Genomic DNA, 25,221 nt, shown 5'->3' with positions numbered 1-25,221 from the left:
ACACCTGCAAATTCTTCTTCACTTCTATTAAAATGCAGCAGTGTATCATCCAACCCATAGAGGTCTATCAATTGAGTAAGGGTTATTTTCTTCTCTTCCGACATGAGTGACTGCAGCTCATAAAGCAACAACTGGCTACAGTTTCTCCACTTTGATATTAATATCTCTAACTGAGACAGGTTATTCTGAAACAGAAAACAAAACAAATCAATGAATGTTAAGTCAATAATCAGACGATCATGCTATTTTAACTTACTTAATCAAAGCTGTTAAATGTAATGTACATCTAAGTTAAAGGCAATCATCATCCTGGGGATGAATAAGACATTTACCTAGCAAATGGTAGAATGGTTGTAAGCACAATGGTTATAGTGTCACTCCCTTGAGTTCTACAGCTATTCAGGATCTGGGCCAACCTTACCCTCTGGGAAAAACCAGATCATTAAACTATATAGAGAAACAATAACACACTTAAAAATAGTCCACTTTTTATAGTAGTTATACTTTTAAACTATGTCCTTATGATGCTGTACCTTCCACCCAATTTTGCTGAGAGCCCAAAAGTTCAAAAAACGACAATGTATAAAGTTTTTTCAATTTGATATTTCATAAATAAGCCATGTTTAGGAAACTCCTAAAACTTCAAAAAGAGAAAATGATATGTTATTCCATCATTTATTCCACATTGTTGAGGAAATATGAATTATTATATATTCAGAAATTATCCAAGTAATAGAGGCTTCTTCCTTCTAAGAACCAGGGTTCTATACAATTCAACCTATCTGAGTTAAAACCTAAAATCTAATATATATTTTTTGTTGTTTTCAGACAAACTGCCTAAGACATTTTAATTCCTTGGAAGAAACACAGTAACATTACTAAAAATATTTTTTATTATACTGTGACCACTTTTGATTTTATTCATTGTCAGTAGTCACTTCTGTTCCCTTTATACTTTCATCTAACATTTGATACATCTAATATTGCTGTGGGTTGTAAACTAGAGAAAATCTCCTACTGCGTTATCAAATGAAAACTGGGACATTTTCTTTAAAAGTTTCATTGGTATTTACAGGTCTCTCTTACTCAACCCTAAACTGATGACATTTTTCTGTTATTTATTACACTAAAATAAATTTGCTTCCTATTTTTTAAATTACTTTTACACAATTTATGCAAAAACTTATGATTATGCAATGGTTCTTAAATTCTCACCTTTGATCTATACATTTTGACTAGTTTAAGCCTCCGAAGCAGCTCTTCTTTGTCACGAACCTGCTTCACCAATAGTGCTTTTTCTTCATTTAATCCTTGTTTAGGTTTCTCAATCACAGAATCAACGGTCTCAGATTTACATGCACTGACATTCTTGACTGTATTTTTCAATTGTGCATTTTCTTCAGATTCACTGCCTTTGTGTTTAGAACTTTGAGATTCCAAGCTGTTTTCTACTGTTGAAGATGCTGGTTTCTCTGAAAAATTCTGATCATTTTCTTTCTTCTCTACTTTAAGACGCTTTATCACACTGCATGAATTAGATGAAATTCTTGTCTTCTTTACTTTGTCTTTAAGTGTTGCACTTGTAGGCTGAAAAGGGAACAAGACATTAAAAATAAAAACATTCATCAAGAGAAACACATCCAAAGAAAATAAGGCAACTAGAAGTAACAATCTTACATTTCTATGGTAGGTACCACTAGCTGGTTTTTCTGTCTCCATGCATCAAAGCAAGCATGACAAAATGTCTAATTTTCAGACACTCCATTAGTTTCATTTTCTTTTACCTTAGCAAGATCAACACCTTTCTAAAACAGTGTTGAGACATTTATCCCAGTATTAGCTGGAGTTGCAGCTCAGTGGTAGAGTGCGTGCCCAGCATGTGCAAAGCCCTGCGTTCAAACTCCAATACTACAAAAAAAATATTTTAAAAACCTAGCATGGGCCTGACACTATTCCTGACGTTTTGGAATTACTGAGGAAAAGACCTACTGCACCAAAGACTTTCATAAAGGTAATATTGTACAGATTCAAACTTCCTTGATTTGGATCCTAATAACCTGACCTTAAACTAAGTGAAATGGATTCAGAATGAAAATCTGTTAACCATCATGTTAATTACCACTCTTCAGTAGACTTAAAACAATTACTGCCACAACACCAGAACCAATCCATTGAAAGAACCAAGACCGTCATACTTCTTTTTGTGAACTATCCGCATCAGGAGATGGTGGATCCACAGAGTCTTGTGGAGTCCTAGTTTTATCTGGTGAACTTTGCATTGTGGAAATGAGATCTTTACTCTCTTCTAAAAAAGAAAAATTATAAAATGAGAATCAGATTAACCATATCGTTACAGTTCTCATCTTTTATCACAGCCTTTTTTCATAGTGTACAAACACCCATAAATAAACTAGCAACTTCTAACTACATAGAGTTGTAATTCAATCTTGCTCCTTTTGCAGTTTCCCACACAGAAACTGTTTTGGGGCTTTTTTTTGCATATATTTCAGAGACCTTGTTTTCCTCTCTCAAAATATCAACATTACGGAGAAGAAAACGGGAGAGTTAACAACTATCCAGTCAGGAATTCCTTAATTTCATTAAGATCGCTTCATAATTGAATGAGATACAGCCAAAAATCATGACTTGAAAAACATCGGCAGGCCCATCAAGCATCCTGAACCCCGCCAGTTGCATGATGAGAACCAGTTAACCCTCTAGGCCAGGGGCCTAAGAAATACAGGCCCAACAAACGGAGGTCTGTCCGCGCCACTTTTAAGCACCAAAAAACTCTGAAAAGGAGACGACGTCGTCTCCTCCAACAAAGGAATCAACTTTAGCAGGGTGAAACAGAGGGGGGGTCCTCCCCGCCTTCCCCCGCCTGCAGAAAGCCCACTACCCCTCCAGACACGAGCCCCCGTCGAAGGAAAGGCGGTACCCCACGACTCCACAGCACACTCCCGAAGCCCAGCTCCCTGGGGCCCCCCAGCCCCGGAGCCCGCCACCTCATCAGCCATCCCCCGCCCCCGCATGCGCGCGCAGCAGCGCCGGCAACCAACCCTGCCCCGGGGCGTGGCCGCGCGAGAAACGGAGGGACCAAGTATTCGCGTGCGAGGGCGCGAACCTCCACCAGGGGGCGAGATGCGGCCACACGGGAGGCGCCAAGATGTGTGATAGGCAGGGTTGACGGGCGCGCGCGGCTATGCCCCGCCCAGCGCTACAGGGCGGTGACCGCCGTGCGGGCACGAGCTTCGCGTGGCATCTGGGGCGGGGCGGGGCGGGGCGTCTGGCCTACCCTGAGCAGGGCGCGCTCCCTCTCGCGGCTCCGCTGGCCTTTTTTCCCCGTCAACCGCCTTCCCTACCTGCATCCTTGTTTGTGTCCCCAGCACCGTCCTCCCGGTGGATTTCGGGCTTGTCTGCGCGCTCACCACAGCACTTGCTTTCCTCAGACATGGCGGGACCCGAATTGTACAGCTCACAAACGCTCCAAAGGGCAGAGACCGCCAAAGAGCAGCGATGGGTTCCAACCTGTGGAGAATCAAACGTACAAGAAACCCCCCGAGTCCCCACACGTTCTGCTGAGATAGTTCCTAGCTTTATTTTGCTGCCCAAAACTCAGCAGTCGCCTCACTGCGCTTTCCACTGCCTCCACCTCAAAACTCAGACCCCTTAGAACGTGGCTTCCTACCAGTTAGCCAAATGCGAGCTAAAATGAAGACAACGGAACTTGCCGTGGCGCAGTACCGGAAGGAGAATGAGCGCTGAGGACGATTGGGTGGGTCCAGAAGGAGGACGCTAGGGGTGCGCACGGCCCTTGCTGAGCCCTGGTTGGCTGCGCTCTTGGCTGGAAAACGCAGTTTCCGGTGTTGCGACGTGCTGTTGCCACGCAACTGCAAAGAGAGCGAACTTGGGTGGAGAGCTGGGCGGAGGGAAAGGCCGCTATGTAGCTTCTGAGTCGTGGGGAAGTTGGGAATTTGAAGGAGCCAGTGTTTTCAGTCTTAACGAGTGGCCATTTTGAGTCTTTATATTCTACTAAGGTCTGATAATAATGGCTTAGAAGCAGCCAGAAGGAAGTAACTGGAGTCCTGAGTGGTCAGGTGTAAATACAGGACCCGAAGAAAACAATGCACTGATTTGGAGCGTAAATGTCGGCATTGGACTGTGTAGGTCCAAGCCGCGGCTCCTCATTTTGTCTCCTTTGTTATGTAGTAACCGTTATTTCCCCCTGGGCAAAGGGAATTCATGAGAGGCCACTAACAGTCAAGTTTATTCACCGGTCCCTGATTTAAAGAAATGGATCACGCAAACTTTCACTCTTTCTCTTCTCTTTCCCCCGCCAAAAAAAAAAAAAAAAAAAAACCCACGGCCGGGGCGGGGGCGGAGGGCGCTAAAAAAGAAAAAAAAAGGTGCTGTGATTGATTCTAAATCTCGGATTTGGCTAACTAGTGTGAAGCCACGTTCCCCACAAATCTCAATATGTACATTTTTTTCCTTATTCCCTGGCATGCTTTCATCTCATTGAATAAAGCAGAATGATTTGTCCTGATAATAGAAGCACAATGCAGACTCCGCGTATTCTTTACACCTAGGGGCATAAGGGTGAGTTGTTTTTATGAGTCCTTAAAATCAGCTGCTCCCAAATCCTTCTATAGTTACAACCTAGAGCTGTGTTTTTGCTGGCTACATAAAGAAAAACAACATCTTGCCTTGCAAATGTTCTGACTTGTTTTTTATATGAATTGGTATATTAAAACAAGATTGTTTGGCCCGAGTTTCAAAGCTTCAGAATGAGTACTCAGAAAAATCTGAATTCAGAAATGTGCATTTGTTGACGCCCATCTCTGACTTGTACATGTTGTTAGGAAAAAAAAATGAACTCCCCTTTACTGAATTTGTATTACTCTTGTTACATACAAAATTGGAAATCCATTTTCCACTCTCAACTTAGTGTAAAATAAATGGATTTTAGCCCCTGTAGTTTTCATGTACCTTTAGATAAAGCCTAACCAACGTCTCTGTGACTTTAGTGACCGGAAATCTATTTGACTGTGAAGAGTTTGGTATATCTGATACAGGATGTTGTATGTTTCAAATGGAACTTTTCAAGTAGGAAAGAACACTGCCCAATTGAGCGAGAAAGCAAAGACTCCATACCCTGCCATAGAGAACAATTTAAGCACTAGAATTAAAAGATTATTAATTGTGATTAATAGCAACCTAAGTCAGACTTTCTGCATGTTTTAAAATTTCTTCAATACCCTAGGCTACTGTTGGCCCTTTTGTTATTCACCAGGGAGTGGTAAAATGCTTCTTCCATTCTTGTCTATGATTACTGTTGGTGCGATGATGACATAGACCTAAAAATCTTTATGAGTTTATTTTATTATTCTTTTTTAATGACAAGAAAACAATAGTGAATAGTCTTCTCTGTCTCTCCTCCCCCTCAAGCATACACACAAACACACACAAGTGTACTTTTTGTCCACAATTTAAGTTTTCATTTCAGTAGAATTCTTTTTTTTTTAATTTCTCAGGTTTAGCATTAGTTTTTAAATCTTAATAATCTCAGGATGATATAAATCTATTCCACAGACTTCTTATATTGACAAAAAAAAGGTGTCTTGTAGACATAACTAGGATCTGTAGGAATTTTTTAAGACTATCAATTTTTAAGACTATTTTATTTTTTAAAATCCATTTGAGTGAGGAATTGTGCAAAATTCATATGATTAAGTTGATTTATAATGTCTGTGAGGACGAATTAAAGAAACTGAACTCAGATTAGTTACAGAAGAAAATCTGCTAAATTTCCTTAACTGACTTTTTTTTAAATTTTTTTTTTTAGTTGTAGATGGATACAATACCTATACTTATTTATTTTTATGTGGTGCTGAGGATAGAACCCCGTGCCTCACACTTAACTAGGCAAGTGCTGTACCACAGAGCCACAACCCAGTCCCCCTTAACTGACTTTTAATATTTGTTATGACATTTTTTTTCTTGAAAATCATCTTCAAAAAGTCTTCTGTAGTTTTCTCTTCCTGTGAATTCCAAATGTACTTACAGACCTATGCATGGAACAGAGGTGTTTTAGTGGTCTGTCATTTCATAGATGTCTCTTTGAGAATAATTAACAAATAATTTCTTCCTCTGTTACCTAAAAATCTCTTCTGGGATTCCAAAAGTGTAATTGCCTCACTTGTAGAGACTATTGAAGACTTAGTTACCAAATGGTGATCTTTGTGAGCTAACTGATTAATTTTTTTGCCAGGTTAAGCGAGAAAGGAGTCTTGCTTAACTTGGGATTGAAGCAATCCCAAAATGAAGGAGCTCTAGATTTAGTTCTTAGGCAAGCCTCAGATATTGCCTTACTGAATAGAGTGGTTACTTAGAACACGGACATGGGGGGAGGCTCAATATTGTTAGTGTGATAAAAATCTTTCCATGATCAGGCATTTAGAACATTTATCTAATAACTAATATTCAGGATAACATAAAGAACAAAAACCTAAAGAGCTCGCCTCACTTAAGTTCCTATTCTTTTTATTCTACCAGATCTGGCTTTTTGTCAAGTCCATTAGAGACTAGAGAAGCAAAAGTGTCTATGATTCACTGCTGTTACTGGGTGTGTTCACTTGGAGAAGAATAGAGTCATTCAGGTTAGATTAATAATGATGAGAGAGGAGGTAGGCTGTGTGGGTGCCTAGGTGGGGGGATAGTGGCATAGGCACATAGAAAAAAGCTAATGAGTATAAAAGTATTGCTCAGGGCCACATCCTTCTCAGATCCTTTATTAACTCAGAAATGTCATCCTTGCATTCATTTGAAGAAAGAAAGGCATTAGATGTCAGCAAATCCTTCAGCAACAGAACTTGTCTTGTAATCATCTTTAACCACCTTGAAGTTTGATAACAACCCCCATGATAATTTCACAGCATTGAAATCTGTCTGAAGTGCCAGTAAACACACCAACTCAGTAGTCTACTCTGTCTCTCATTACTGTTTCAGTCCTGAGGGTACAAAAGGTTTTTTCTTAGTGGGTTTTTTTTTTGTTGTTGTTGTTGTTATTGTTTGTTTGTTTGTTTTTTAAGATGGAGAAGCAAGATTTTCTTATAATGCCAGGAAAATAAGGAGTTAAGAGAGCATTCTACCATGTTTTAGGATACTATTGGTAATTTCATTTCCAGTCTTGGAAAACTTCTTGGCAAATTTCTATAAGTATAATGGTACAGCAAATGTGTTACTTTAGCCTAACAAGAAATTTTCTGGTCTGATTCAGCTCTGAGAGCTAGATTGATTTTAATCCCTTTCCCACCATCCCACCAATCAGGAGAAAACATAGTTTGCCACTTCCAAAGGCAACGTAAAATGTCTTACATCTCTACCATCATTTCTACCAACATTATATAATGTTGGAAAAGAAGTATAGAATACAACTCCCTGTATTCTGATATGGTGCTGCAAGACTTTACCCAACTATTTAAACTTTGTCAGCACAAGATTAAGACTGATGATACTTTTCCTTCAACAAAATAAGCCTCTAACTGAAATTCTTCCGAATTTTCCTTCCTCCCCAAATTTCTCCTTATGTGCCAGTCTAGTATTAGCCTACCACCTATCAAGATGATGTGGGTTCATCATCTCAGTTTTTTTTTAACTTGATGTAAGTACCTAACTCTGAGTTAAACTGTCCTTTCTTTAAGCCACTTTCAATCTTGTTTAAAAATTTTTTTTCTTTTAAATCAAGAAGGGTTACTTATACCTGTAATCCCAGCAGCTTGGGAGGCCGAGACAGGAGAATCCCAAGTTCAAAGCCAGCCTCAGTAAAAGCGAGGCACTAAGCAACTCAGTGAGACCCTGTCTTCTAAATAAAATACAAAATAAGGCTGGGGATGTGGCTCAGTGGTTGAGTGCCCTTGAGTATAATCCCTGGTACTCCCACTCCCCCAAAAAAGAGAAGGGTTATTACTTAAATAATTCTCTCCCAACCCTCCTTGGCACATGGAAATAAAGACTTAGTCTATCTCTATTGTGTTGTTTACTCTCTTCTTTTTGCTCTGTCATGACTTGTGAATCTTTGCCCTTTCATGAATTCTGGATATTGAAAACGGAGCCTCTATATTGCTGAAGGCCTGCTGTGAGTAGAATTCATGAAGTACAGGGACAACACCCACCCCAAAGATGGCCTTCTCGGGTTTCTGAAAAAACTTGTCATCTGACAGACAACATCCTAGGATATGAAGAAATATAGGTTTGGGTTTTGGAAGGCAGACAACTAACCACGTCCACATTTGTTAAGCAAATTCCTATGAAACTGTAAATTATAAGCTACTCACAGGTTTAAAAAAAAAAAAAAAAGCAAGCATTACTACAGTTGGCATTGTCTGAAACGCCTTCATAGCCTAACTCTGAGCCATTGAAATAGATTTCTTGAACTTGCACATACAAGTTTAAAATTTTTGTAAAGCTGCCAAATCTTTACAACAGTAATTAGCATAAAGCTTGCGCAATTAAGCTGCCCCAAAAGGAATGAGTTTGGCTCTTTGGCAAGATGTTCCACTTCTCCTAAAAAGAAGAAAAGAAAAAAAGCAGTTTAATCAATTCATATTATTTTCACTCAGAGCTCTTTCACCCAGAATCTGAAGAGCTGTCACGATGACTTTGTCTCCTTCCAGTTACTTGTCTATAGGGATAGCAACTTATTTTCAGTCACTAGTTTTCAGAATGAATCAATTAAAAATTGGTATTTTATGATCAATACCACTTTGTCTGCTTATCAACGCTTTCTTTTTTAACAGTTTGAAAGAATCGGTATTACTATTCCCCACCATCAGACAGAATATTTCCTTCCTCAGAATAGGATTAAGTCCCCAAAACAAATTCAAGGAAGAAAATTCATTTCAGAAAAACAAATTCAGGGATATTGAACAGTAGATACGGTGAGTCAGTATCTGACTAGACTTTGATGAGTGAAAAATGGCATGTTATTACATGCATGAAAGACTACAAGTAAGAATTACGTGGACTAATGAGAGTACTTAGGAGGTTGATATTAACATTTGCATACTAATTAGCAGCTCTCAAGCCTTACAAACCCCTCAGCTTCCAGTCAGTAACTGCTGGAGCTGAGACTCCAGACAGCATCGCTGGATCACTGTGTTCATACCGGAAATTGGGCCTCCTAAGTATTCAAATATTCAAATATTGTCTGCCAACAATTATGTAGAAGAGGAGTAGGGAAGTTGGAGGAGGAGAGGGAAAGAGTGGGGGTTGGAGGCAAGCTGTCTTTACTTCATGTTTCTTACACTTAAGCAGACCAACAACTCATGTTCTAAAACACTATTTTTTCATAACAAATTACTGATTACTAGACTTGTTTACTCCATTCTACAAATTATTCTGCAGATTTAACTTGAGTTTTGAAATACAAGCAGCAAACTAAACGCCACAAATCCTGGGCACATTGACTTTGAGCTCAATTCTGAGAAAATAATGATTTCTTCCTAAATGAGAAACACAAGCTTCGTGGTCTTAAGGCCTTTTGATAAATGAAAAGGGTTATGGAAGAACAAGATTTTGTGATTGATAAAGATGAAAGCCTGTATGACTGATACACGAGCACTCTCTTATTAGAACTGTGGGATATGATGATAATCAGGTTCAGCCTAATTATACCATGTGAGAGGCCATGTTTATAGTAGTTGAATTTTTGAATGGGTAAAACTGTAAAGCCACAGACCTTACTGATTTTTCTTTTGAATTTTAAACCTCATCTTTGTTGATTTTCATTGCCATTCACTTTAAATTGAGGAATGTGAGGAAGTCGTTTGGGGATTTTCACCTAAATATAATGCCACTCATGGACATTGACATCTTTTTTTTTTCTTTTTTCTTTTTCTTTTTTTCCCCTCTAATTTGCTCATTCTGATGGAAATGTGGCTGTATCAGAGATAGCAGTAAAGGGGGTGGGTCTGAGTTCTTTATTGACCCTGCCATTTATAACTGAGTTATTGGGCTTTGGCAGGTTGGATGCAATTCTATGGTCTTGGTTTTCTCCTCTGTGAAATGGATAGAAAGGGTACTTTTTCCACCTCTGATTTTCTGTAATTCCAGTTTGGGTTCATTTTGGTACACCTGAAATTACCAGTTCCCACTAGAGAGTTAAATGAAGTCACAGGAAAATTTTCCTATAGAAATAGCCATTATGATAATACTATGGAAGATGTGCTAAGTGCTGCGGATGGAAGACTAAACACATTTTTAGGAGTTTACAAATTGGACACCAGTATTTATCTCATAGATTCAAACAGAGTCAGCCCTGGGGAAAATTGGTACATAAAGGATATTTTTTCTTTAATGACCTCTCTTTCCTCTTAGACCTCCCACATCATATGAGCCCACCCTCCCAGCCCAGGACTTCAGGCTAAATCTTACTTCTTGCCACTGCCAAGCATGCGTCTAGCTATTCTGCCTGCTTGTACTGTCATCTTCTGGAACTACACATCATCTTTTTTTTTTTTTAAAGAGAGAGTGAGAGAGGGGGGGGGGAGAGAGAGAGAGAGAGAGAGAGAGAGAGAGAGAGAGAGAGAATTTTTAATATTAATTTTTTAGTTCTCGGCGGACACAACATCTTTGTTGGTATGTGGTGCTGAGGATCGAACCTGGGCCGCACACATGCCAGGCGAGCGCGCTACCGCTTGAGCCACATCCCCAGCCCCACTACACATCATCTTAATATCTGATGCATGCAGTAAGTGCTCAATATATGTTTTGAATGGAGGAATTCAAGAATGGATGGATTAATTATTTAATCAACGGAATTACTGGTCAAGTCTATGCACTAACTATACCTGCCTTTAAACAAAAATATATAACAAAAAATTAATATGGCCAACACAAACAAAAGGTCTAATGAATTTGATGACATGGTGAATAGATTGAGTTTGGGGAGAAGCAACTGGAAACCCTCCAGGCAAAATTCTGGTGTATCTTTTTTTTAACTTCTGTGTTGCTGGTGGGAATTTAAAATGACACAGCCACTGTGGAAAACAATACGGTGGTTTCTCAAAAAATTAAACATAGAATGACCATATTCCACTTCTGAGTATGTGTCTGAATGAATTAAAGCAGAATTAAACAGATATTTGAATATCCTTGTTCATAGCAGTTTTATTCCCTATCATCGAAAGGTGGAAGTGACCAAAGTCCATCAGCAGATAAATGGATAAACAAAATCTACATACATACCATGGAATAATACTCAATATTTCAAAGGAATGAAATTCTGACACATGCTACAATATGGATAAACTTTGAAAACATTAGGCCAAGTGAAATAAAGCAGACAGAGAAAGATAAATACTATATGATTCCACTTTACCTGAGATTCTTAGAGTAAAGCAATTCATAGAAACAGAAAATAGAATGGTGATTACTGGGTGCTTAGGGATGAGGGGAATATTGTTTAATGGGGTCAGAGCTTCAGTTTGAGAGGATATAAAATCCTGGATAGGTGATGTTTACATAACAATGCGAATGTATTTAATGTCACAGAATTATATATTTTAGAATGGTTAAAATGATAAATTTTATTTTGTGTAGATTATCACAATTTTTAAAAATCTCTTTTTGGGAGTAGTGGTGCTCCCAGCTACCTGGGAGGCTGAGGCAGGAGGATCAAAAGTTCAAGGCCAACTTATGCAACTCAGTGAGAACTTGTCTCAAAATAGAGAGAGAGAGAGAGAGAGAGAGAGAGGAAGCATTGAGGATGTGTCTTATTGCTAGAGCTCTTGCGTAGCACGTGTGAGACCCTGGGTTCAACTCAGCATTAAGCGTTTGCGCACGGGCACACACCCACACACAAAGGGCTGGGAATGCAGCTCAATGCTTGCCTACCATGTGCAAGACCCTGGATCCAAGCAGGTCTCTCTCTCTCTCTCTCTCTCTCTCTCTCCCTCTCTCTCTCTCTCTCTCTCTCTCACACACACACACACACACACACACAGAATCTCCAAGGAGAATATTTTCAATGTAACTGATACCAGGATTGAACTGTTTCTCTAAGGCAAAAAGTATTCCTCCAATCTAATCTAAACCTTTCAGCTGAATGTTTTCTTATTTCTTACAATTGCTTCATATTGTCCTGTCATTGGACCAAGGATGTTTACTCTCACCAGAGTAGAAATGAGCTTCTACAAGCTTCAAACATGAGCTTCCTTTCTGGATGATGTCACTGGCCATCTTTGGAACAGGTGTCTTTTTTTCACAATTGGATGGGTTTTAACAGACTCATTTTCCTGTCTTCTTATCAGAGGCAGCAAAATCTGTGGTCTGTGCAGCCAGGAGTAGATTAAAGGTGAGTAAGTTTCATGGAAATCAACCTATAATTTCAGCTTCAGGAGAACAAGTCGGATAAGGCAGCATGAAGTAAGTATATGGGGGGGCAGCAACAAAGAATATTGAATATCATTCCACAATGTATATATGCATCAAAACATTACCTTGTACCCCATGAATATAAGCAACTATTATTTGTCAATTTAAAAATACAACTTAAACCTTGATTTTATTAATTCTGCCAACTGTGCTCTATACCAATAGTATAACATTGAAAAAAGGCAGACATACAAATCCTTTCGGGAATGACCTCAGAAAGTAAATAAATTTTATTTCTCTGAAAAAACAGATTGTGTTTTATTGGCCTCACTTAACTATTTTATTTGCCTAAATATGTCTTGCCTCTCACTTCTCTTTAACGTCAGCTCAGGTCTGGCCTGTGTGCAGAAATCATCTCCTGACTGGACTCCTGACTCCTGGAAGTGGACACTACTCTTCCCGTGCATCCCATTGCCCACACCCGTCCATTCTACACCTCCATGCAGGATGACTTTTAATGATCTTAAATTCTTCACATTACTGCCAATCCAAACTTCTCACCAACTCACTCATCATACTTTTCCAGCCTCATCTTGTACCGATCCCTGCACACACCCTACACACCAGCCTCACGGCTTGGCATTGTGGACTGGAGTTTCCAGAATGGTGAGGCTCCTCTCCTTACCATCTTACCAGTTCTTTCTGCCTAGAAAACAGATGTGTACACCCATGTTCTCTTTTTCTGTCTGTCTCTCTTTCTTTCCACCCCAAGCCCAGCCACCATGGCTAATTCCTACTCCTACCTCAAGACTAGGATCCAAGGTCAAAACATCTGCTTGCTCTCACTTGCTCCCCAGTGGCCCACATTCTCCTTCTATTCTCTCCCTCCCCTAAGTCTTCTAGCTAGAGTTAGGTGCCTTTCCTATCCCATCGCACCCGGCAGGTATCATATTACATATTTCACTGTGAGCAAGTTGAGAACAGGTCTGTGTCTTTGATCTGTTTCCCCATCACTCCAACAGAAGGCTTAGCAGATTTAGGGGTTCAGGGTGGAGATACAGTGCTAAGGGTAGAGGGAAAGTGCCAAGAGAGTTCAGAGAAGGTTGAGTCAAGGAGGGCTTCATGGAAAAAAAGTGGTATGTGAGTTCTATGTTATTGTCTTTACAATAATCCTGATAAATTCACTCCTCTTACTTTTCAATCAACTTTTTTTTTACAACTGATAAAACTAACTCTGAAAATAGATTCCACAATTATATAAACCTGACTATAGAATACAGATGTTTCTTAGATAATATAGCAATAAACTTGTGATTGAGAAGTTTTGAAACACCTACCTCAGGACTGACTGACACACATGAAATACAATGGCTTGGGGTTTTCCACTCGTGTTGGGTCATAAAGAAGGAAGTACTGTTTAGGGTAGCAGTTAAAAGAATGAATATTGGAATCACACATGCCTGGATTTAAATCTCAACTCTTCCCTTATAAAATCTGCTAATGATAATCTTACTAAATGTTTTCTCATACATAAAATGGAGTAATAATATCTACTCATTGATTGTAATGCTGCAGATAAAGCGATTGACATGGAACTTGGCAGATAGTGACACTCAGCATAGTGGTGGTGGACTCAAGGTGGCAGTGCTAGTGGATACCTTCAGATGGAGAAGATAGACAGATGGAGGCAGATGCACAGAGGCCATAGTAGAATGAGCTGCTTGAGTTTTCTCATCTCTTTCATTAAGACAGATTTCCTCAAACTGTGCTCCCATCAGAAAACAGTGTCCTGGGAGCTGCTCCAAGGTGCTTTATAGTAAAATCAAATTAAAGGGAACTTTTCCAAATTCATAGAAAAATATAAGTGGAATGCTTTCAATTTGAATTTTTTCCCTCTTTTTAAGGGAAAAATTGTCTGCTAGTGGATAATAGCAGATAACTGAATGAATAGCAAATAAATATTAAGATTTTCAAATGTTTATTCAACAGATACTTTTTTTTTTTTTTTTTGCAGTACAGGGGATTAAACCCAAGGCCTTGTCCATGCTAGGCAAGTGCTCTACCACCAAACTACCTCCCAGGCCAACAAATACTTGTTTTATAAGAGTTTTTTTTTTCCTCCTAAAGACCATAAACATGTAGTTTCATCATTTTCCTGCTAGCATGATTGCTCCTACTTCATCTGGCAAAATTAAATATGACTTTATTTCATATTTTTCTGCAAAGAGCACCATGACATCCCCATCCCTGACCATCTGCAGAGGTACAGATCTGCTATTGCCATCAACCTTTTGACACTTTGGAGATCTGATTTTTAAGACAAACTTAAGACTTCACTACGATATTTATGAAGAGACTAACCCTCTTCTAACCCTTCAGAACTTCTATTTTTTGTGGCCTAGTCTAGGAATAAAGAAGTACATCCACACCTCCTGGAGTAATAGTACATGAGGATGTCCCAAAGCGTGGGAATAAGAAATAGGAAATCCAGAGGAAGCATGTCATGCTCTGGCCTTGGGCTCAGCCAGTCACCAAGAGGGAAAAACTAAGCTGGACTGGGTGGCACATGACTGTAATTCCAGCAACTCAGGAGGCTAAGGGAGGACCACAAGTTCAAAGCCAGCCTCAGCAATCTAGCAAGGCCCTATCTCGAAATTAAGTTTTCTTAAAATGGCTGGGGACGGAAGCTCAGTTGTAAAGTATTCCTGGATTCAATCCCCAGAACTAAAAAGAATAGGGTGGTCAGGGGTGGGGGTGGGAGTGGAGGTGGAGAATCAAGCTGTTCATAGCTAGTGACTAGGGAGCTACTCAGATTTTGGAAAACACAAGTGATTAACTCTTGACTCATCTTCCTCTCAGAAATCCCCAGAGGCTTAGAGTAACTTGTTTATTGCTTGTTCCTGATAAGTAAGAGTCTAGAACATGTCTAGGTGTTGACAGGCACCTATGCTGTCACATAGCTTTGGGTAGCCCTCATCTCACCATATGGCTCAGCACTATTTCCATGTTCTTCCTTGTGCATCATCCGTGGTTACTCAGAGGTGTAGAAGGAAAGGAATTTGGGGATCTTACTGTTCAGTCACAAACAGAAAGGCCCAAAGAACATGGCATGAATTTGGGGACCCAAATCCAGCTTTTCCAGGTGGTCTCACCCTGCTAAGAGTCTGGATGAACACATCAGTTTGAGCCAAATTTTATGCTTCACATTCAAGGAGCTATCATAATCATACATTTAATTCATATTTTATTAATTGTTCATCTTAATTCCTACATTTATTGCTGCAAAGTGAATCTGATATGCTCACAAAACAGCTAAATTTATAAGAAAAGTTTGAAAGGTAGCTTTAGTTTTAAACAAGGAGAATTCAAAAATTTCTTGGAAAAATTTCCTGAAAACGCCTACTTCTCACTATAGCTACTGCACCATGATATTATTAAATATGCCACAAATAGATTGGGGTATAGCTCAATGGCAAAGTCTGCTTAGCATGCAGAAGGCCCTAGGTTCGAACCCCAGTACTGTGAAAGGAAGGAAGGGAAGAAGGGACAGAGGGAGGGAGGGAGGAAGGGAGGAAAATAAACCACAAAGTCAAAATGGGTGCCACAGTCTAGGAGAAGGTATTTATAATATGTATAACTCAAGAGGAAAATGAATTAAGAAAAAGATAATCCCAAGTTTAAAATGGTCAAGAAATTTGAAAAGAGGATAACTAAATGTTAAGTAATGCATGAAAAGATAGGGAACTTCATTAGGAATCATGGAAATTCAATTCAAACTGCAATGAGATACGACCACACACCTGCCAGAATGATACAAGGGTTAGTGTGAATTAGAGCAACGGGAAGTCTCACAGTGGGATCAACCACTGGGAGTTCTGGCATTGCTTACCAAGGTCAAGTGCACATACACTCTGTCATTCAGCCCGTGCCCCTGTAGGTGTACATCCTGCAGGAATTGTGTGCATGTGCTCAACAATGAGGTGTACAAAAAAGTTTATAGCAGCATATTTTTGTTAGTCAAAGTCTAAAACAATTCAGACGCCAGAGTGCTCGCCTAGCACATGTGAGGCCCTGGGTTCGATCCTCAGCACCATATAAAAAGAAATAAATAAAGATATTTTGTCCAACTACAATTAAAAATATATATATTAAAAAGAAAAGTAGGAAAAGTGTTTCAAGATGTGTTCCTTTATTTGTATTCAGGAATTTTGAGGCAGCAACAAACTTCTCTACACATTGTATGTTAGCTATATAATATACATGTATTGAAATTATTTTTCCTTTTTAAAATTAAGAATGTAATTTTTAGAGCACTTTTAAGTTTATAGAAAATCTGAAGAGAAAATACCAAGAGTTTCCAATATGCCTTTACCTGTAACACATACACACATATACACACATACACACACATACACACACACAATGGGCATCTTACATCATTAGTGTGGTACATTTGTTTCATTTGGTGAGTCAATATCGACATACTACTTTTAACTAAAGTCCATAGTTTGCATAAGCGTTCATTCTATGCTGCACATCATATGGATCTGTACAAATGTGTAGTTATACATGTTCTTCATCACAGCCAAATATGCCATTTAAATTTAACATGGTGTTTCACTGCTTACCTCCATACAGTTTGCTTAATGATTATTCTGCTTCATTGCTGTCCCATTTATTTTTTTTCCTTTAGAATTGGAGCTATTTCCAAATTTCTTTTTATGTATTTAGCCAATGGCATAAGTTAAGTAACATCAAAATAAAGATTTAGGGCGAAGGACTAGAGCCAAAGATATTGGTTTCCAGGCCTAAAATTTCAGAACTAACTCACCTTCTACTTGTCTTTGACAGTTGGAAGATGTGTCAAAATTCCAGTGAAAGGTTTCTTTGTAATGTTTCAGGGAAGACCTGCCATGGGCCATTCTATCCACAGCCCCCACACAGAGGTTCTCTGAGTCATGCTCTGAATCATCCTTAGGCTCGGGACAGGATTCGCCAGTTCCTGCTCCTGGCACAGTCATCCCAGGAGATTCAGTCTACCTTGCTGTGTGACCATGGACCACACTCAACCTGGACAGGATGCTCCCAGCACATCTGTCTTCCTTCCCCTTCTGGATTCCTCAGGGCAGCATCTCAGAAATGACAAATGCCCTCTCAAAAAGGAAGGTAGTGGCACTCCCTTGCTCTATTCACAAAGAAGCAGCAGGGTTTCTAATCCCACCTGCTGGGGAGACTGAGGTAGGAGGATCTGAGTTCAAAGCCAGTCTCAGCAAATGCAAAGCACTAAGCAACTTAGTGAGGCCCTGTCTCTAAATAAAATACAGAATAGGGCTGGGGATGTGGCTCAGTGGCCCAGTGCCCCTGAGTTCAATCCCCAGTACTAAAAAAAAAAAAAAAAAAAAGAAAAGAAAAGAAAAAAAATACTCAGGACAAAGGGTAGTCCTGCATTTTTGCATTTTGGTTTTAGAGTGAACTTTGTTGACTGTGTAACTATGAACACTAGATAAGAGAATATCTCACTATTTAGTCACTGAATAAAGAACAAATATGGAAATATTGATTATATGTTAGAAGAAGAGAGAGCAGATATACTCAATATATTTAAAAAATAACCAAACAACATCACAGAAACAGAATTCATAAATAGAATAGATGAAATCCAAAGTTAAGAATAAAATCAATAGGGTAAAAATGGGAGTTCATAATCCGATTGAATCAAATGTATGAAATACGATATGTCAAGAACTTTGTAATGTTTTGAACAATAAAAAAAAGAAGAAGAAGAATGGTAATATTAGTTCATTGATAAAATTAACTTAAATCTTTAAAAAAAAATAAAACTCTAGGCAAAAGTTAAAAAAAAAAAAAAAGAAGAAAATCAAAAGCAACCCAGGGGTGTGGGTATAGTTCAGTGGTAGTTTGCTTGAACAGCAGGCATGAGGTCCTGGTTTAATCCTTAGCAACCCCCACCCCCACAAAAAAACACCTCAAAGTTGAGATGGGTTTACCAATTTATCAACATTGTAAATCACACAATACTTAAATCACCACTAGCACAAACTCTTTATAATTGTCTGGTTTACAATGTTGGTAAACCAATTTCAAAACAACTGAGCTGCCTTTGATATTATTCTTTACTTTGAATCTCATCAGAGCATTGGAAATGATTAGATTCATGCATACCCTAAGCTTAATGAGTTTTTTCCTTCATGGAAATATTAAAGCAATAAGATTATGGAGGAATATCTAGGACTCTAGGAAATAAAACTACATGCTGGGTGCAAGGGTGCCTGTACTTCCAGCTACTTGGGAGGCTGAGGCAGGAGGATTGCAAGTTGAAGGCCAGCTTGGGCAATTTAGAGAGACCCTGTCTCAATTTTAAAAAGGGGCTGGGGGGCTGGGGATGTGGCTATAGCGGTAGCACGCTCGACTGGCATGGGTGCGGCCTGGGTTCAATCCTCAGCACCACATACAAACAAAGATGTTGTGTCCGCCGAAAACTAAAAAATAAATATTAAAAAAATTCTCTCTTTAAAAAAAATAAAATAAAAATAAAAGGGGGTGGGGATCTAGCTCAGTGGTAAAGCACCCCTGGGTTAAATCTTCACTACCAAGAGCAAAAAGAAAACTAAAGCAGATGAAAATTATTGTTGATAATTTTACTATGTATTTGTATGTCTACAATCATGATGATGATTACCTATTAATAAATAAAACAGCTCCTCCAGGAGCTATAATAAAGCAGTGTGTGTGTGTGTTCCATGACTTTGAGTTATGATGAAAAGAACTTCACATTCTTTAACTCAGATTTTCTCCTGTATCATTTTCCTCTGCATGAAGTATACAGGAGTTTTTAAAGTAGTTCAAATTATATTTCTTTCCTCTGTCATTTACCTTTGTTGTTAGAGATTTCCATCTATCAGATCACAAGTCTTCTTCTAAAATAGACAATCTACAAAATTACATTTCTTTTCTGAAAATGTTCTTACTTGATGGGACATCATCAACTTTAGGAGAAGTTGAAAGGCCTATGAGATACCAGTAGGCTTCCCTGCTCTGAGGCCAATTCCAGTCTGTTCTCTGCTTTTTGAAGGGCAAACTCGTGCATATTTAGGCACGTAGAGCTGCACAAATATAAACTCCGGTAATGGAAAACAGAGTTCATCCATGGAGTCAGCATGATTTATAGGATGTCAGAATATCTGAAAATGAGTCATGTGATCATTCAATTTGCCATGTGGTAGGTATCACTTGTTTTATTAGAATAGATGTGTTGAGCCGCTCGTGGTGATGCCTGCCTGTAATTCCAGCAACTCAGGAGGCTGAGACAGGTGGATCATAAGTTCCAGACCAACCTGCACAACTTAGTGACAGCTTGTCTCAAAATAAAAATTTTAAAAAGGGCTAGGTATGTATGTTGGATGTGACACATGCCTGTAATCCCAGTGACTTAAAAGACTGAGGCAGGAGAATGACAAGTTTGAGGCCAGCCTCAGCAATTTAGTGAGTCCTTAAGCAACTTAGCAAGACCCTGTCTCAAAACAAAAAGTGAAAAGGGTTGGGATAGGGCTCAGTGGTTAAGTGCCCTTGGGTTCAATCCTGATACCAAAAAAAAAAAAAAAAAAAAAGACAGAGAAAGAGAGAATGCATTGGTCTTACATAAAAATGTTTCTTGGCTAAGAACTCCAATATTTTAGGACAATCCTTTGAGCTGTATGGAGTAGTACTGAACCTGAATCTATACCATGGCTGAATTTCCTTGTGAGTACCATGCCCAAAGGCAACAAGCTGTGAATAAGCCGTGCTTTCAATATTCATTTATATTTAAAACTTATGGAAAACTCTTAATAGAGTTTGTACAGGTTAAATAATTTGTTCCACAAGTACTTTTACTGTTTTGTTTAAAATTGCCAAGGGGCTGGGGTTGTGGTTCAGTGGTAGGGCACTTGCCTAGCACATGTGAGGCACTGGGTTTGATCCTCAGCACCACAATCAATCAATCAATAAACAGACAAACAATTGATGAAAAATATTTTTTAAAAAAATATTGCCAAAAAACCACATGCCTCCAGTCTCTGCGCCATGGGTGTCAGTGGCGAGAGATCACCTGTGTTTGTTTTCACAGCCTGCTTCAGGTGCTGACTGAGGTCGTTCCCACCAGAAAGGAAAAAAATCCAGGGGATCTCAGAAACCTGGGGTGTATAAATTGTTACTAAGCCAGGCACAGTGGCACAGACCTGTAATCTCAGCAAGGTTGAGGCAGGAGAACTCCAAGTTCCAGACAAACATTGGCAACTTAAAAAGACTGTCTGAAAATAAAAAAAAATAAAAATGGTTGGGATGTAGCTCAGTGGTAAAACGCCCGGGGTTCAATCTCCAGTACCGAAAAACAAATTAAAAGTAGATCGGTGCTAAGCATGTGGCTACAGCTGCCTTAATGCATAGCAGGTGCTTTTCCTGGTTTAAAAAAAAATTACAGCAGTCCTCTAAGCCTCTTTTTGGAACAAGTGTTGAAAAAGCGAATTTTTTTCTGGAAAATGTTCTTATCATATATCTAAGCACCCTTCAAAACTACCTGATGTCAGCATGGCTTTTCCAGTCCCTTACAAAGATGGAATAGTTCTTACAGCTTTCCCCCCGCGGGCTAAAATGTACCTCCCACAAATAAAATCAAGGAGTGTCTGCATCTTGCCTTTACCTGAAAATGTCTTGGGTTTACAGTCATGACTTGTCATCCCTCAAAGAGATTAGAGCATCAAACTTAAAATAAGCTGGCAACAGAAGCCCAAAAAGAAACCATACAATAAGTTACAAGACTACAAAAACTTCAGGACCAGCCGAGCAAGCAAGAGCTTGTTCCTTGACCTTCCTAAGGCAAAACAGGAAATCGTTCCCCGTGGGAAAAACAAATGAACCTCATTTCAGAGCCTCTTCTTTTAAGTACTATGAGTTTTGGAATGGGGGTATGGCTCAATGCTAGAGCACTTGCCCTGTATGCATGAGGCTCTGGGTTCCATTCCCAGCACTACAAAAATCAAAAGCATACAAAATAACCTATGAGGTTGGGAACAAGGAGATTATTCACACTTTTTATTTTCGCCAACTGCTGTACAGTTGGTCGTACTCCACAGTGGGAACTAACCCAGCTGTTGATATTATGCACAGGAATGGCTGGGGAAAAAAAAAAAAAAAAAAACAGAAAATGTGCTCGTCAGCCCTTTCTCTCATCACATCAACAAAACATTTAGAGTCTAATCCAAATTGCTTGCAGTTAAGAAAACACTGGAAGGGAGGTGGAATAAGATGAAAAAGGGCTCCAGCACTTTGGAGGGCTCTAGGTTCATTCTACCCCTTCCAATTTGAGAAAAAACTAACCTAAAATATTCTTCTGACTCTCTTTAACTACCCTCTTCTTTGCCTCTCAATTCCCTTCTCTTCTCTGTTGCCTTCATAATTTTCTTCTCTATTTTTCTCCCTTCATACTTCTTTCCTCTTCTTCTCTCTTCCCTCCTCTCCTCACTCCACCTTCAATGAACACTCAGAGGGAGCCCAGGACAGATCAGGCCCTGCAGATACAAAGACAATACAACAGCGGAGTCTTGGCCACTAGGAAGGGACAGAGGAGGAGAGAGAGGTCACAGGTTCTGATTTTCAACATGTTGAGTCCAAAGTACCAGCAGGTCATCCATGAAGGTAGCCAGAGGTTGGGAATGCTAATGAGGAGCTCAGGAGAGAGGATGTTTTATTGAATCTGATACATATTTTGTTTGGAATTGGGAATAGAGATAAAACCCAGTCCATTTCAAGCAAGAGTAAAGAGTTGGTAGCCAGGCGTGGTGGCGCACACCTGTAATCCCAGTGGTTTGGGAGGCTGAGGAAGGAGGATCACAAGTTCAAAGCCAGGCTCAGCAAAATCGAGGTGCTAAGCAATTCAGTGAAAACTTGTCTAAATAAAATGCAAAATAGAGCTGGGGGTGTGGCTCAGTGGTCATGTGACCCTGAGTTCAATCCACGGTGACCCCCACCCCCCCAAAAAAGAACTGGTGGTGGGGATGGTAAGTATGAGGAGATATTAATAAGAAAAGAGGTCAGATTTGCCCCAGATGGAGGAAAGGGACAAGTTAGCTCCTTGGCTCCACAGAGCAGACCTACCAGGTGGCTTCTAGGGGTTGGCCTCTTGAATCTCTGTCAATGCCAAGATGTTCCTACCAGTCTCACTCATAGAGTGGTAGCTTTTTTTTTAATATTTATTTTTTTGTTTTAGGTGGACACAATATCTTTATTTTATTTTTACGTGGTGCTGGGAATCGAACCCAGTGCCTCACGCATGCTAGGCGAGCGCACTACCACTTGAGCCACATCCCCAGACCCAGAGTGGTAGCTTTTCTGATTTGTGTTTCCTTTACTCTAATTTAGTTTTGATCTTCGAGTAGCAGAACAATTTCCATTTCTTTATGAGAAGGGGAAATCCCTGGTTACCTTGCCGTCTCATTACCTTGAGGCTTAATGCTATACATACTCTGCAAAATAGCCAATGATCTCTTCCATTTCTTCCCATACATTTTATGGTGCCAGAAACAAGGACAGGGATGTTCTAGGATGAATGTGCAGACTTTAATGAAGGCTGGAGTACAGCAAACTGCAAGGATTTCCTGAGAATACAAGTAGATCCTCACTGCAGTCTTCTGTCTTATGCGATCTCAGGAAATTAGCTTTCTGCTCCAGAAACACTTCCCAGTTTTTTGCAATAAAATCCCCTTCCTTAGCTCTTGGAAATTCCCTCCCACCCTGCTCTCTCCAGCTCTATTTGTTTGAGCATCAGAGAAAACTCAGGTCTCTCTCTTCTAACCTAAAATAATCCACATAGGCTGATTAAATAGGATAAAATTTACACAAATAACTTGACCCTCTCAGTCCTTTCTCAGATGCCTAAGTTCACCTACACAAACCCAAAATGGAAACCCAAGAGGCACATACTTGCATTTTTATTCCTTTAAAGGAAAAGTCCTCTTTTGTGCTTTCTCTGTGACAAGTTACCATTAAGAAAACTGGCAGCCTTGAGCATTGGTGGGATTCCCCTGTAGTAAAGCAACATGGTTATGAGCAACTTGGATATTTCTTTTCAGTGATAGCTGGGTTTGTTCTCCCAGGTCTTCAATTTAGGTTTTGCTTCCAAAATTACCTTTTCAAACATTGTAATTCAAATTATGATAATATATTATCAGTCATCTCTCAAAACTTCTTCAGGATACTCTTGCAAGTTACATGGGATTATTATAAATACTTACATTGAAGTTAATGCTGCTTCTCGTTTGTTTTAGAAGAGGAAAGGATTATTTATTGGGTGTTTTTTCTTTTAGCCATTTAAAAACTTGATTAAGCATTCTAGCTGAAGGCCCAGGAAGCAGAAGATTTGAGATCATCAGAAACAATAATATTTTCCTTTAAAGTTTAATACCTCACTTCAGGTAATCTTCCTGCTGTGGCTGTTTTATCTAATGTAGATGAAATGACATAATCTGATACATGTAAGGTATATAAAAAAAATCTTGTAAAATGCATTTGATTTTTTGCTTCCCTTTGAAGTATACGGTGATTTCAAGGAAATTTATGGTTTTGTGGTTCATCTGGCTTTTTATTATTGCTAGTGTGGAAGCAGTGCTCATTTCAGTCTTGTATATTCCATACACATGTAGAAAATTCCAATTTAAAAAAAATCAATAGTACTGGGCACAGTGGTACATGCGTGTAATTCTAGCTACTCAGGAGACTGAGGCAGAAGGACAGCAAGTTGAAGAACAGCCTGGATAATTTAGGAATATTTGACTTAAAACAAAATAAAAAGGACTGGGGATTAGCTCAATGGTAAAGTGCTTGCCTAGCATGTACGAGGCCCTGGATACAGTTTCCAGTACCTAAAAACAAACAAACAAACAAAAAATTGTTCCTTTATCCTGTCCTAATATTACAGCATTAAAAATCATTCAAAATTTACCTGTGCAGTAATGAAATTTCTTCTTTTTTGGCTTACCTATTCTGGAATGCCCACTTTTAAACTAGGAAGAGATGCAGTGGGTTTTGCCTGTTATTAGGTGACTCTTTTCAGAAAGAAGTAGCCTGGCTCTTTTTATTACTAGTTGTGTGACAAAAATGATTGACAGTGGTAATATCCATCATAACCTCTGTGATCTCATTTGAGAATGTTATGTGGGTAGATCTCTCCATTTCTTCCCCAGTAGCAACATTAAATAGTAAGAAAATACTATATGTTCTCTATGTTGCAATATTTGAGATTTATCCTCTTGGAAAGATGAACATTACAAGTTAGGGTGATTCACTTCACAACCATGAATTTCATTTTTTTCCCCATAGAATATAAACCATTAATGGTGTGGTGAGTGTTGATGAACTTTGGTCTCATATAGAAAAATTGATCAAGAATTTTCAGAATGTTTGGGGAAGTGCACAGTAGGGGTCTTTGCACAGCAATCTCTGTAGACTGAGAACATATTACACATTACTGTGGTTACAGGGGTTGCCTTCCTATTTTGACCCCAAAACTGTTCATCTTCATCCATTGTCCTTGTCATTAATGAATGTAGGAAGATATGTGACCCATTTCTTGCCTAATGGTACATAAAGAAAAGTCAGCCAAGGGACTTTTGAGATAGGCTTATTGCTTTGAAGGAGTCAAGAAAGAGAATGCTCTGCTTTTTCCCTCTCTCAGGACATGATTAGGTCTGTTTGCCATCTGACCTGCTGAAGCACTGCGGCCACAGGGGAATCTCCACAGTGAGGAGATGGGATTGGAAGTGTCTCTGCTCCTCAGTGACCACACCAAGAGCC

At 39.3% G+C, this 25,221-nt stretch overlaps 1 protein-coding gene across 2 annotated transcripts in view; it reads right to left on the bottom strand.

Moving 5' to 3' along the window:
- The window catches only part of SFR1 (SWI5 dependent homologous recombination repair protein 1), a 57,690-nt gene that overhangs the window by 9,696 nt on the left and 22,773 nt on the right, over positions 1-25,221 (bottom strand). Inside the window, exons 1-5 of one of the 2 annotated variants that reach the window (XM_081268174.1) lie at positions 3,689-3,837; positions 3,363-3,528; positions 2,196-2,305; positions 1,216-1,587; positions 5-185 (exon numbers count right to left, since the gene is read on the bottom strand). In XM_081268174.1, coding sequence (XP_081124300.1) covers positions 5-185; positions 1,216-1,587; positions 2,196-2,305; positions 3,363-3,453 — 754 coding nt within the window. In that variant the 5' untranslated portion in view covers positions 3,454-3,528; positions 3,689-3,837. Of the gene's footprint in view, positions 1-4; positions 186-1,215; positions 1,588-2,195; positions 2,306-3,362; positions 3,529-3,688; positions 3,838-25,221 lie in introns of those variants that run through there. The other variant, XM_081268175.1, reaches the window with a different exon arrangement.

The sequence above is a fragment of the Spermophilus citellus genome (genome assembly GCF_964194105.1).
Source record: "Spermophilus citellus genome assembly, chromosome: 15".
Classification (NCBI taxonomy): domain Eukaryota; kingdom Metazoa; phylum Chordata; class Mammalia; order Rodentia; family Sciuridae; genus Spermophilus; species Spermophilus citellus.
Note: the sequence above shows the minus strand (reverse complement) of the source record. Positions and strands in the feature narration are given on the sequence as shown.